The 14,903-nt window shown below is 38.3% G+C and overlaps 1 protein-coding gene across 6 annotated transcripts in view; it reads left to right on the top strand.

Moving 5' to 3' along the window:
- The window catches only part of ppp1r16b (protein phosphatase 1, regulatory subunit 16B), a 110,837-nt gene that overhangs the window by 67,870 nt on the left and 28,064 nt on the right, over nt 1–14,903 (top strand). For all 6 annotated transcript variants that reach the window (XM_047346990.1, XM_047346985.1, XM_047346988.1 and 3 more), the window contains exon 3: nt 3,342–3,412. In XM_047346990.1, the coding sequence (XP_047202946.1) occupies nt 3,342–3,412 (71 nt within the window). The remainder of the gene's footprint in view (nt 1–3,341; nt 3,413–14,903) is intronic.

The following is a 14,903-nucleotide window of genomic DNA, read 5'->3' on the forward strand; positions in this document are numbered from 1 at the left end:
GACAGGAATGTACCCAGATACACATAAATATAAGCAATGCTTGAAAATTATTTTAATTTCTAATTTTAATAAATGAGAAACATGGCTAAGAGATTTATACCACAATTGCTTCAATTACATTTACTTTGTAAGAATTCTTCGGGGTGCCACTAATTGTGGTATTAAGATTTTGTAAAGAAAAAAATTCTTAAAGCAGAATTTTCTACACAATCGCTGTAGTCTAATTAAAGGTTACATTTTCATTTTAAGGATTTTTACGCATCTTTACCAGAAGTAATCAATAAATGTGGAGGTGCTGTACAAGACTGTCAGAAACCCTGGATAACTATTGATCATAACCACTTTGAAAGATTATGATAGTCTGGTGGTTTGGAAGTAAACTATAAAAAGTTTACAGATGACTCAAGACTTTTGCTTTGCTCAATGTCCATCTGTTTTCTATGCATGTTTTTAGAATGCCTAGAGAAAGCCCACATATGCACGGGATGAAATGATGATACCCTGAAATAAATGTAAATGAGGTCTTATTCTCTCTATGGGGAGGTAATCATGGCCTTTAAAGAAAACAAACCTGATGGCAGTAGATCGCCAGGGATATGATGATGTTAGCTACAGAGGCAATGTTGGCAGTTCCCCTGAGATCTGTGTACACCTAAAAAAACAGCACTGCAGGGATGATGTGTGGCACTTACCAGATGCTGCCAGACTAATTGTTCACTCTAGAACCTTGAGTCAGTTTCTGCAATAGTTCACTTTCTTCTCCGTGAAGCTTACGAGAGTGCATGAAGCCACCAACAGCCACTGCAGTGGCTCAATTTGTTTGGTTTGGCCTCAGATTTTATAGACGACTGATTGCTGCTGTGCAGGTGGTGAAAATATGCTGGAAATGTTCTGAAAAAATGAAACAAAATCACAGCAAGAGAGCTTTGACGGTGATGTGCATAAAAAGAGTAATGAAGGTCTAACAAACGCAGGATTAAGGATGTTCTCTAAAAGACTTTAACTTATGATAGTTGCTCCTTTCATCCTTCTGCTTTACTACAGAAGATGCACGTCCTGAGACGTATTTAACTGTGAGTAGTTTATGTTCTAAATGACCAGCTCGATTTGTTTCTAACAATAATTCATTTAAACATATTTTAAAGAGACTGAATATGATCTTTTTCACAATTAGTCTTTAATGAAGTCTTTCGAGAGAAGATGATAGGGAGGGAAGCCAAGATTGTTTCTAATTTGAGCTCACACAACAAATTTCTAAACTTTATTTTAAGCTTAAAATATGTTTTTTTTCTTTTTTGTTGTTACTAATTATAGAAATCCTAATTAATTTTTAATTAAACTATATTTTTCAGGGTGAGTCAACTGAAAATGAGTTGACCTAAAAGGCATAAAAGGAAGAACAATTTTACACCCTAAATCAGAAATGTCTGATTTCACAGTCAATATAGCAACATATTAAACATGAGTGGCTCAAAGCAAGTGCAGCGTTTCGTGGTTATTATTTGTAAAGAATTCCTGGAAGCGATGAATGTAATAAAAGAGCCGAGCTCACTTTCAGCCAAATATTGAACAGAAGATGAACCAATGGAGATGTGAGCTTTGGAAATTAGGAGATTAATGAAAGTACTGGAATATAAAGTTCAATCAGTTTTCTGTAGTATTGACAGTAGATTTGAAGAGGTTTTCCCAATGAGAGTTTACAAATGAAAAGAAACCAGCAAGTACATCAAATTTACAGTCATGAAAAAGAGAAAGTACCCTCAGTCAGTTGTAGAGTTTTTCTTTATAAATCATCTGGTCTTTTCCGGGGTCCAGAATAATTTTAATCTAACTTTAAGTATAAAAAAACTATACACCAAAGACTGCATCATTATTATTAAAGTGAGTACACCTTTTTCAACCATGACTGTAAACTCTGTCAGAGAAAGAGACATTTTATATAATGGTATGGTATAACACCCCCGAATAAAAATACAATGGTTTCATTTTATTTACACAAAAATCTAAAACAAAAATTCACAATATGTTTTAATTGCTTTTATTGAAAACAAGGAAGCAAGCATTTTACCTACAGTTGCAAAAATAACGACACACTGATTATTATTGTTGAAATGTAATTTAAAACATGTGTTTAGTGGCATGTTGATTTCAGTTCATAGACATCAGCAAAAAATACCTTTAAACTGCAGGAGCAGCGTGATGCTAACTTTTACTGGTTTTGAAGCCATACGTTTTTAAAATCTTGACCTAATTTCTACAGTAACAACATGTCTGGATGCCATTCATCCAGCTTCATTCATATTCATCTCTTTATTGTGACCTCCCTCTATAGCATTTCTTACCTCCATTTTCTTCATTACATGTTCAAAAATAAACTAAGACGCCGGCTTGCTGTTATTGTGGCCTTTTAAATATGTTTTGCTCTGAACAGGTAAGTTGTCTCCTAGAGTCTCACCTTTTGATCTGCTGTTTAAAGGTTTTTGGTGTTCTTTGTTTCTTCAATCTCTGTAAAAAGTGTTCTACTGAAAAACAGAGAAGGAAGCTGAAAATTGCATTACTGTCATCTGTTTTGGCTTCACTGATTAATCTTGATCCATCAACTGAAGTTTATCGGTACTGTTTTCCCTACCCAGGATTTCTCCTCTCTGAGGCACGCATACATTTCACATAGAATGAGTAGTTTTCTGCTGGAAACACAAACCAGTCCTGTCTTCATGTGCTAATTTTATTTTGTTTATGCGTAATATTCCCCTGAAAATACATTTCAGCCGAACTAAAACCTGAGCCAGTGCAGTGAAAGGACAGTGTGCTTGTAATGAATTAAAAAATAACACCATCTTGAGTATATGTTTTCTTTGTTTCATGTTTTGCTTGGCTCATCTCCTTTATATGACTCAATTTAAACTGTTTTTATATATTTGTGTGTGAAATAAAGACAGATGACATCCAAAGCAACAACAGGACACTGACATTTTGTTGCCACCTCCCAAACGGCTTTATCTGTCATGTATGCTAAACTGCCACGCCACGTATTTAGGCTCCAGTTTGAAGGTGTTATCCGTTTGACTGGGAGTCAGACAGACCGTGTGGTCCTCTGCTTCATTACATCACACTACCTCACCAGTCCTCCCTCATCCTCCCAACATTTCATTTATACTTCTGAGCTTAGTTTGACAACATTCTGGCAGGCACGGTAATTTAAGAGATGCAGAGACATTTTAGTGATTTGCTATGAATAATAGATGATGCAGATTTATTGATGATGCTACAACATGTAAAGCGGAGGCCTGTCAGAAGCTCTCTAAGTATTTATTTATGTTTCTTTGTCTTTTTTTCATTAGTTCGCTACCTACTGAGGAACAATGTGAGTCCAGATCTCTGTAATGAAGATGGTCTCACCGCTCTGCATCAGGTAAGATCATCTCTGTCCATCTGTTCCACCATCTTTTTCTCCTTTTTATTTACATGTCTGAGCAGCTTTCCCCCTTTGAAACTAGCAAACCGATGAAAAATAATTGTCAACCATTTAGGTTTTTGAGGCTGTTCATTTTATGTTCCTGCACTGTAAACCAATGGAGCAAAGAGATATGTATTTGGCACAAAGTGTTCCAGAAATCTTCTAGAAAAGTTTGTAACCCGATTTTATGTTTTTGAGGTCTGGATAAGTATGAAGAAAAAAGAAAAAAGTGTGAGCAAAGATATGCATGTTCAGACTTACTTAATAGCATCAGGCTGTGGCGGTGCGTTTCTTCAGTAGGGACAGAGAAGCTGGTCAGTTAATCAGAAGATGGATTTAGCTAAATATATGACAATCCTGAAGAAAACCTGTTGGAGGCAGAAAGAGACTTAAGCCTGGGACATAGGTTCACCTTGCTGCAAGAGAGCAACCCTAAAGTTATAGCCAGAGCTACAGTGGAATGGTTTAGATCAAAGTATATTATTTTGTTAGAATGATCTAAATCTATTTGAAAATGGACCGAGGTTGTGCAAGGCCAGTATACTAGAAGACTTAAAGCTGTGATTGCAACAAAAGACTATTCTAAGTATTTACTCAGGAAGACTAAACACATATGCAGGCCACACTTTTCAGTTAACTTTTTTTCCAGTTTTCTTTTAAAAGACAATTATTTTTTATTCTACCTTAAAATTGTGCATGTCTTTGTGTTGGATTATCAAAGAAAAACAGAAAAGAAAATTTGAATTGAGGGATGAAGCATAAAAAATGTCAGCCATGTAATATTTTTATTTTTTTTACTTGAAGTAGGGAAGGAAAAAAGCTGATGAGAGCAGAGAAACCTTGAATTTTACATGCTGAGGCTGTATATGAAGTTTTACCAGAACAGTAACAGCAGGCCACAACAGAATAGTGTGTGTGGGTGTGTATGTCTTTTAAAATATCCCAGTGAATAGAGGGAAAGATGGATAATACTTTAAACTCTGTGCAAGCTCCTTACCACCTTACCCTGACCCCTAATATCTCTCTGCTGCTTTGAGCATCTGAACACAATAAATTAAATAAAAGGGGTATTAGAAAAAAGTGTTGAGGTTTTTGAAATTGAAAAGTAATATTTAATTCTAAAGAGGAAATGAGTTCATTACCGGGGAAAATGAGTCCATTTTGATTTACTGACTTGTAGGAAATTGATAAAGGATATCAGGCCTATTTTCTCATGATAATTAAAATCATTACTGATTTTATAATGAGAGCTTCCATCTCATGCGAACTAATGCTTCAGTCAGGAAACAAACATTAGTTTTGTTTTCATCTGAAAACTGAAATATGGCACCTGTCTGGTAGAAGCTATTACACACCATCCGAGCCGATTTCTCAAAGTGCCACAACTGGGAAACACATTTTATTTCCTGTGAAGCTGCTGGATGTGCATGAAGATGCTTCTATTACTGAGGGAACCGTTCTGTTTGCTCCACTTAAACTAAAATGTCAAATACCGGCGAAGCTTGAAGGATAGATCTAAATGCTAGATGGCTTTAGCTTTATTTTTAATAGAGGGTCTGACTTTCACAGGAATGGTTCTTTATCTTAAGGATCTCTGAAGGAGAAATGTTCATTGCTTTCCATCTCTTCTTCCTCCCTCGGTTCTCATTTGGTTCCATCCTTCTTTCTCTGCCCCAGCTAACACGGCCATATCTCTTTTCCCCTCTGGCTGTGCAAAGCCTAATATTCACACTGCAGCTGGGAGGCAGTGAAATGAACAGCGGAAGAGAAAATTGAAGTCCATCAGTCACCACTGGTGAGGCTGCTGTTTTAAACACAGCCAAGTGATCGGAATGACCTTTCAGCTTCCAATGTTTCTGATTATATGCTGTTTGGATGGGCCAGACTCCACACTGGCTCCGAGATGGGACCCTTTTTAAGAGGAAAATTTCACAATAACTGCCAGACATTTACTGTCCAGTTAGCTGTGAATTCAGAGGACATTTAGATTCATTTCCTAAAGTTTCAGGACATATTCAAAGAGAAGAAAAAATCCTCACAATCTGCTTGTGTAAACAGTTTAGGTCCCCAGAACACAAGGAACACTGTGATCACACAAACTCAGAAGGTGATACAAATGAAAAAAGGTCCTGCTGCTGTTTCTCTAAATGGGGTGTCATATCTGTCCAGGCCAGCTCTCACCTCTCTAATATGAGACATTAATCAAAAAGATGGCTTCCAGGATCATGGTATGTTCCTCAACACACACAATATACAGTGCATGCAATCACAAACATATAATAACTCCTCAGCATTGGTTTTTCCCTGTGACCAAAGCCACAAGAGTGCTTCTTTAGTTGGAATAACTTGATGGATTATCTGTGCCATGGTTTGTGTTTGAATTATTTTGAAACCTACCAGCAAAGCAGGAATAATACTAGCATGCATGTTCCAGTTTATTATTTCTTTTCATCCTAGCTCCATTTTATTTAAACAAAAGTGTTTGTTGTGTGTTCTATGAGTCAAAAAATGATGTAAAGGGTTTTGCAGTTAATTTTTCAAGCCATCAAACTAATTTTAATATCACACAAATTTACAATGAGGATAAACAAAAGTCAGTTTTCAATTGCTGATTTTTATTAACAAAGAAAAACTAACCAATTCAACCTGGCCCTATGTGAAGGAATAATACCCCCCTAAATGCAATAACTGGTTGTGCCACACTTGGCAGCAGCAGCTGCCGTCAAGTGTTTGAGATAAGGAATTAGGTCTTTTACGTCGCTGTAGAAGAATTTTAGGCCTACATGTTCTTTGCAGAAATATTTTAACTCAGCCTTGCTGGAGGGTTTTAGGCATGACCGCTCTCTTTAAGGTCATGCCAAAGCATCTCAAATCCAGACCCAAATTAATTGCTGGTGTGTTTTGGATCATTGTCCTGCTGCATAACCCGAGTGTGCATGAGCTGATGGTCGTAAACTGATGGCCAGATGTTCTCTTTCTGGATTTTCCGCTAGAGAGCAGAAGTTATGGTTCCATCATTTACGACAATTCGCCTACATCCTATAGAATCATCTCAGCCCCAGACCATCACACTATCACCACTGTAGTGTGATAATTACATAATATCAATTCAAAATATAGGTCTCTCTGGGATCCTGACAAAGAAAGTTTCTCATTATTATTCTCAAGTGAAACAGTTAAGTCCAGTTCAGTTGAGTTTAATGCAGTTCTGTTGAGTCAGTGTTGGATATACAGTACAGACCAAACGTTTGGACACACCTTCTCATTCAAAGAGTTGTCTTTATTTTCATGACTATGAATATTGTAGCTTCTCACTGAAGGCATCAAAACTATGAATTAACACATGTGGAATTATATACTGAACAAAGAAGTGTGAAACAACTGAAAATATCTTATATTCTAGGTTCTTCAAAGTAGCCACCTTTGGATTTGATCACTGCTCCGCACACTCTTGGTATTCTGTTGATGAGCTTCAAGAGGAAGTCACCTGAAATGATTTTCACTTCCCAGGTGTGCCCTGTCAGGTTTAATAAGTGGGATTTCAAGCCTTATAAATGGGGTTGGGACCATCAGTTGTGTTGTGCAGGAGGTGGATACAGTACACAGCTGATAGTCCTACTGAATAGACTGTTAGAATTTGTATTATGGCAAGAAAAAAGCAGCTAAGTAAAGAAAAATGGCCATCATTACTTTAAGAAATGAAGGTCAATCTGTCTGAACAATTGGGAAAACTTTGAAAGTGTCCCCAAGTGTAGTCACAAAAACCATCAAGTGCTACAAAGAAACTGGCTCACATGAGGACCACCCCAGGAAAGGAAGACCAAGAGTCACCTCTGCTGCGGACGATAAGTTCATCCGAGTCACCAGCCTCAGAAATCGCAGGTTAACAGCAGCTCAGATTAGAGAACAGGTCAATGCCACACAGAGTTCTAGCAGCAGACACATCTCTAGAACAACTGTTAAGAGGAGACTGTGTGAATCAGGCCTTCATGGTAAAATACCTGCTAGGAAACCACTGCTGAGGACAGGCAACAAGCAGAAGAGACTTGTTTGGGCTAAAGAACACAAGGAATGGACATTAGACCAGTGAAAATCTGTCCTTTGGTTTGATGAGTCCAAGTTTGAGATCTTTGGTTCCAACCACCGTGTCTTTGTGCGGCGCAGAAGAGGTGAACGAATGGACTCTACATGCCTGGTTCCCACCGTGAAGCATGGAGGAGGAGGTGTGATGGTGTTGGGGTGCTTTGCTGGTGACACTGTTGGGGATTTATTCAAAATTGAAGGCATACTGAACCAGCATGGCTACCACAGCATCTTGCAGCGGCATGCTATTCCATCCGGCTTGCGTTTAGTTGGACCATCATTTATTTTTCAACAGGACAATGACCCCAAACACACCTCCAGGCTGTGTAAGGGCTATTTGACCAAAAAGGAGGCTGATGGGGTGCTGCGCCAGATGACCTGGCCTCCACAGTCACCGGACCTGAACCCAATTGAGATGGTTTGGGGTGAGCTGGACCGCAGAGTGAAGGCAAAAGGGCCAACAAGTGCTAAGCATCTCTGGGAACTCCTTCAAGACTGTTGGAAAACCATTTCAGGTGACTACCTCTTGAAGCTAATCAACAGAATGCCAAGAGTGTGCGGAGCAGTAATCAAAGCAAAAGGTGGCTACTTTGAAGAACCTAGAATATAAGACATATTTTCAGTTGTTTCACACTTTTTTGTTCAGTATATAATTCCACATGTGTTAATTCATAGTTTTGATGCCTTCAGTGTGAAGCTACAATATTCATAGTCATGAAAATAAAGACAACTCTTTGAATGAGAAGGTGTGTCCAAACTTTTAGTCTGTACTGTACTTAAAAAGGGGCATAAAAGAAATGTTCTGCTTTACCAGAGCAGTTTTAGTGTAAGCCAGATAGATATTCTTGGTAAACAAATGTAAATTCATTCCATCAACATTTTTTTGTCAGTTTAAGCTCCTAAATTCACCTGCCTCATGTTGTCCTATATTTTAGCGACCCAGCTGTCATTGGGCTGTAATCTCCTGTGTTTTGCTGCGTGTGCATGAACCCGTTGTGGCCGGGTGGGCACGATGACCCAGAACATCAACAGATTGCTGGAGCCGTGTTTAAAAACATTAATTTCGGCAAATTTAGAGCTCAAATATTTATGCAGACATGACAGACTCCCCGGGCTGTAATGGATCATCTGCAGGGTTTGATCATATTGAGCTGTGAAGTCTTCAGTCTGTATTCCTGTGAGGTATCAGCCTTTTTATCAGTAATTCTGCTCTGCTTTACTTCAGCTTTTGGGGACTCAGACCCGCCAGCTCAGCAGTTTGTTCCTCTTGAGTCTGGCTCCCTAAAATTCAGTAAAAAGAAGTACTTTCATTGCTTGTACCTATCTACAGTACCATAAGTGACAGACCAACACAAATTGGTAACAGTAATTAATAAAAAATCATTGTTTTCAATATTTTTTACAAATGGAAATATGAAAACTGTGGCATGCATATATATTCACTCTCCCTGAGTCAATAATCTGTAGAATCACCATTTACCACAGTTACAGCTGCAAGACTTAAGGAGTATTTTTCTACCAGAGAATTCATTTCTGGCCCATTCTTCATTGCAAAATACAGTACCTTGAGCTCAGTCATATTGGACAAAGACTGACCATAAACTGCAGTTTTCAAGTCTGGCTAGAAATTCTTAATTTGATTTAGATCTGGAGTTAGACTGGGCCATTTTGTTGCATGAATATGCTTTAAATTAAACCCTTCTGCTGTAGCTGTATGTTTATGGTTTATGGTTGTTGTCCTGCTGGGAGGTGAACCTCTGTTCCACTCCCAAATCTTTTGCTGCCTCTAACAGGTTTTCTTCCAGGATTGCCTTGTATTTGACCAGCTTTCCTGTTCCATGCTGTCACCACCATGTTTCAACACATTAATGGTGTGTTGAGGGTGATGTGCAGTGTTCCACCACACATTGTTTTTCACTCAGGTCAGGTGGATTGTATTTAGTAATTTTTATCTAGTTTTATTTAGGACCATCAGAGTTAAGGCAGCTGAATAACAATGCACCCCACACTTTTCACATTTTAATTTCTTAAATATTTAGAAAATCTTGAATCCCATTTCATTCCATTTTACAGTTATGCAATGCATTGTGTTGGTCTCTCACATAAAATCAACAAAACTACATTAAACTTTATGTAAAAAAATTACATTGCTACATAGAAAGTGTATGAATAAATTTGCAAGACAATGTAAATGTTTGCCGTCATTCTTCAGAGAGGCAGTTTTCCTCCAGACAGACAAATAACATGGCAGGGTTGATTCAAATAGTACTTCACTCCGGGTAAACTGTTCATCCGGTGTTCCAGCTGCTTGTCACTGTTCACATTAACAATTTAGCCTTTTTAAATCTTCTCTTTCAACAGCTGAACCTTAGATTCCCATCCTTATGATTTGCATTTGTTTGTTCAGCTCTGGTAAAATTTAAAGCCCTTTTAAGCTCGTGTCACTCTCAGCTGTACTCTTTCCCACCTGGCCCTGCTCCCTGCCTCTTAACACATCACTATTTCAGTTTTAGTGCCGTCTCTGTTGCCTTCAGCATTCTCAGCTGTGGCCTCGAACCGATTTCAGTCGTTTAAACTTCCAAATGTCAGCCTTGTTTCCTCGTCATTCTGCTCCTCAGGCCTGAACCGCAGTCCTCTGTCGGCTCACTGAAGATTCCCAGCAAGACTGCCGCTGTTGTTTTCCAGCCACACATGAATAATCCAAGCCATTGTTTGGGCCACACTCTCAACCCTGTCAGTACTTTACATGAGACTTTACGCAGATTATTTCCTTGCCCTTTTCTTGTTAGTTTGTGGGTGTGAGTACTTTTTTCTTTTATTAGCAAGACTGATGAATTTAGCATTTAGTAAGCAGGTGGGCTGGGGTTTATAGGTTTATTCAGAGACAGATTATTCTAGCTTTTTAACTGGTGAATAGGTTGCAAACTTATAGGTTGTTTTGGATAATATCTTTCATGCAAAAGTTGTAGGCTGGAGTCTTATGGTGTTTGATCCATCAGTGTCTTTGAGATTTTTGATATTTGTTAAGAATCTCTGCCCTCTCTTTTCGTGATGCTTTCCGGGCTGTATTCTGTTTTTAACGTTGATAATGAACCCATATTTGGAGTAAAAATAGTGCTGGCATGTCATCAGTTTATAAAATAGTCAGTTAAACAGCATTGCACAAGAAGCCCACTAAAACGCTGAAACAAGGAAATGTGTGACTCATGCTCTTCTGCTTTGAACCTGGTTTTCTTTCCGTCATGAGCTCAGGAAGCAGTCGACATATTTAAGCCACTAGTTCTGCTTCTGAATGCACAGAGATGTGGTCCTGCTGCTCATTTTTTTTGTGACATGCTGGTCTCATTGTGTTCAGTAAATGATGTCATATCACACTGAGTACGAGTTAGATTTCCGTTGCTGATAGAAGGTGAGAGACAAGGTTCTCTAATTCAAAAAGGCATATGAAAATACAATATTTGCATTACAAGACTAAGGGACAGTGTTGTTTTTTAGTTTCTCTGTCTTTTTTACATGAAGATTTAAAAACAAAAGCTAAAAAAAATAAAGCCACACTTGTACACCACCAGGGTTTCTGAGGAAAAATCTGTTGATCTCAGGGATAACGTCTCTTCCAACCTAATTGCTATAAAGCTGTAAATCTGAACACCTGTTAGGAGTGCTAAATAAGGCTAACTGCTATTAGCAATACAAGCAAAAAACTAAATATTCCCCAGCATTTTGCATTTCTAACAGTAAACAAACAAATGTAATTTCAGTGGATGAACAGTTCTGTCGGATAGTCAAAGAAGATTTAGTAGGGAATTTTCTTTTTCAGGTGCAGTTTGGGATTTTTTTTGTGTGGAGTCTCAAGTTTAAATCTGCATTCTCAACACAAACTTCAACAACAAACGTCACAGAAACGTAGCCGTTTTATGGTTCCGCACAGACATTTTACCAAGTGTCATACTTTTGTTTTAGCTTTGTCCGGTTTTAGGGGTTAAAATAGTAACTGTTTTGTGTGAAAATGTCTAAGTCTTTATTTACATCGTCACCCGAGGAAATGTGTTGCTTAGAGGAAATGTTTGTCAGTCACTCGTGTGTCATGTCAGCATTCTGTTTCCTCTCACCTCTCGATGTAGTCATTTCATTCCTTCACTTGTGTTGTATATTAATTCTTCCCACACTACATCTTCAGATCAGAGCTGCTTTATGCAAGTAGCTTTGAATGACTGTTGTTTTATTTGGACGCAGTTTTATATTGAGTATAGGACGGCAGCGTCACAGATGTAGCACAAGTGACCAAGAAATGTTTTGTTTTAGAGGAGGTGGCCTGAACCAAACAGTCTTCCTAAATCTTTTACATCTGACTCACAATAGATTCTGTTTGCTTGTTGTTTGCATTTCCCAGAGGGACATCCGTGTGTCTGTCTGCTTTTTATTTATCTTTGTTCCTCTTTGTGTTTTTATTTTCTGCTCGGCTACCACTTCTTCTCTCAGACACCGCAAACCTCTGGAGATTGCACCTCAGCTCGTCTTCTGTGTAAAACCATGTAAAAGGAAGCATCCACTCTGAACCAACAAAGTTGTATGGTGTGCAAGTAAAATGTGGTTCTTGTTCATTCTAACGGCTGCAGAAAGACTGAGAGCCATACACGGACATTACATTGATTAATGATCATATTAGTTTGAATGTCTGTCATCATCTTTCCCTAAGGAAACTGACAATTTCTTCATTTTAAAGAAATTATAAATGTACTCTGATGTGACACACTTAGTTTAAAGTCCCTGCAAAAATATTGATACCCCTTTGAAAATCTTCACATTTTGTCACATGATAACCAAAAACAATGTATGTTATTGGAATTCTATGTAAAGATCTACATTTTGCTGCAATCACACCTGCAAGTCTTCGGGGGTGGTATGTCTACCAGGTTTGCACATCTAGAGACAGAAAAATGTTTACCCATTCTTCTTTGCAAAATAAATCAAGTTCAGTCAGACTGGATGGCAAACATCTGTCAGCATCCACTATCAAGTATTGCCACCAATCCTAAATGGGACTTAGCTCTGGGATTTAGGTCTGGACTTTGACTGGGCCATTCTAACACACGAATGTGCTTTGATTCAAATGATTCCACTGTAGCCCTGGCTATATGTTTTGGGTCGTTGTTTTGCTGAAATGGAGGAGGACCTCCACTTGCTTTTAAGTTTTTACTAGAGGGCTACACGATAATGTGAGAACATGTAATAATATTGGTAATGTCACAATGACATTATGAACATTACATTAATCAGAAATATAGTCAAGACATTGGTAATATGGTAAATGACTGGTATAGCAGGAAACATCGTTTTTTTGTTGCAATATCTACATAAGTGGACAGAGGCCGATTCTCAGCAACCATCACTCATGTTCCAATGGCTCATTCTGTTAGACAACCCAAGTTTATCATGCTAAAAGGCTAACTGATCGTTTGAAAAGCCTTGTGCAATCATGTTAGCACAGCTGAAAACTGTTGTACTGATTAAAGGAGTAATACAATTGGTTTTCCTTTGGCCAGTTAAATTTCTGGAGAATCAGCATTTGTGTTTGATTATAGTCTCAAAATGGCCGTACAAAAATAACGTTCCACTGAAACTCGTCAAGTCTGTTCTTGTTCTGAAAAATTAAGTATAATCCAACAGTGTGTAGTACTCTCAATAAATATTGCAAATTAGCTATAACCAGAATAGTAGAAGAGATGGGAGGCCCCGGTGCCCAGGTGAGCAAGACGATAAGCACATCAGTCTCTAGTTGATGGCCGCTCACACTGAGCCTGGTTCTGCTGGAGGTTTCTTCCTGTTAAAAGGGAGTTTTTCCTCTCCACTGTCGCTACATGCATGCTCAGTATGAGGGATTGCTGCAAAGTCAACGCCAGTGACTGTCCACTGTCTCTACATGCTCATCCAGGAGGAGTGAATGCTGCAAGTCACTAACTGGATGCAATCTGCTGGGTTTCCTTAGACAAAAAAACCAATCCAATTTGAATAAATACCTGAATCTGACGGCACTGTTCAATGGTTAGGATTAATTGGAATGTATGTACCTGACTGTTGTGAAGTGCCTTGAGATGACATGTGTTGTGAATTGGCGTTATATAAATAAAACTGAATTGAATTGAATAGTTTGTGAAACAGACGCCTTACAGGTCCTCAAATGGCAGCCCCATTAAATGATACCCGCGAAACACCAGCCTCAATGTCGACCAAAGAAAGTAGCAAAGAAAAAGCCATATCTGAGACTAGCCAACAGATTAATCTAAGCTTGAGGTGTTTGGATCAGAAATAAACCTTTGTGAGACGCAGAACAAATGAAAAGATGCTGAAGGAGTGCTTGACGCCATCTGTCAAGCATGGTGGAGGACACGTGATGCTCTGGGGAGGCTTTGGTGCTGGTGAAGTGGGAGATTTGTGCAGGGTAAAAGGGATATTGAATTAGTAAGGCTAACACTTGATTTTGTGATATTTCCTCAGATTACCTTAACAATTTGTCTGCAATTGCAGCAAATGGAAGATTCTTTGATGAAAGCAAAGTTAGAAGGACAATATTATTATTTCATGTACAAATCATTACCTTATATGAGTTTGTTTTGTATAGGGCTGCACAGCTGCAGATCAATCATGGTGCCCATCATGGTCATGATGTTATGCTTAGTCAGAGTATATAAAATTATAAAATACACATTTCCAAGAGTTTCCCAATTGTGTCTCTCAAGTATAACCTGGAAAAAAACTGGAGCAATATTCTTTCACCTTTTAGTTAAAAAAAGGTTATACATTTATTAAATCAAATATCTCTTTTCCTCACTGAATTAAGGAGAGTTTCAGCCTTCAAAAATGCCAAGTTAATCAGGAAAAAAATGGTCTGGCATCATATACTTTAATGAAAAACAACTATTTTTTCCCTTTTATGGAGGCCTTAGTATGAGTAGTCAGTATTTTTTCACCCACTGACAGCCTTATTTCTCTTGTTTTCCTTTCTCCTTTCTGTCTCAATCTTCATTGAAATCATTCATGAGGATTATCAGCAATTTCTCTGAAGAGGTTTTGTATTTTGCTGTGACTAATGTCTTTCTTCATTTCAGCACAGAGAGCAGGGAGATCACATCAGTCAGGTTGACTGAAGATGTTATTATGAGGATGACAACAGAGACCTGTAGAAAGCTTCGAGTTTTCTGTGACAGAATAATCCCATCCTTCACTGCTGCTTTTTGCAGTCTCTTACTCTCTTACTACTGTTGTTTTGATATCTCAGTCTTTGCTCACTGGCTAAGCAGAGCCATGCTCACATGAACTGGCTCTGATGGAGAAGAAAATAGCAGTTTTTCTGACGGTTTTAATG

The sequence above is a fragment of the Girardinichthys multiradiatus genome, chromosome 20 (assembly GCF_021462225.1).
Source record: "Girardinichthys multiradiatus isolate DD_20200921_A chromosome 20, DD_fGirMul_XY1, whole genome shotgun sequence".
NCBI classification, from domain to species: Eukaryota; Metazoa; Chordata; class Actinopteri; order Cyprinodontiformes; family Goodeidae; genus Girardinichthys; species Girardinichthys multiradiatus.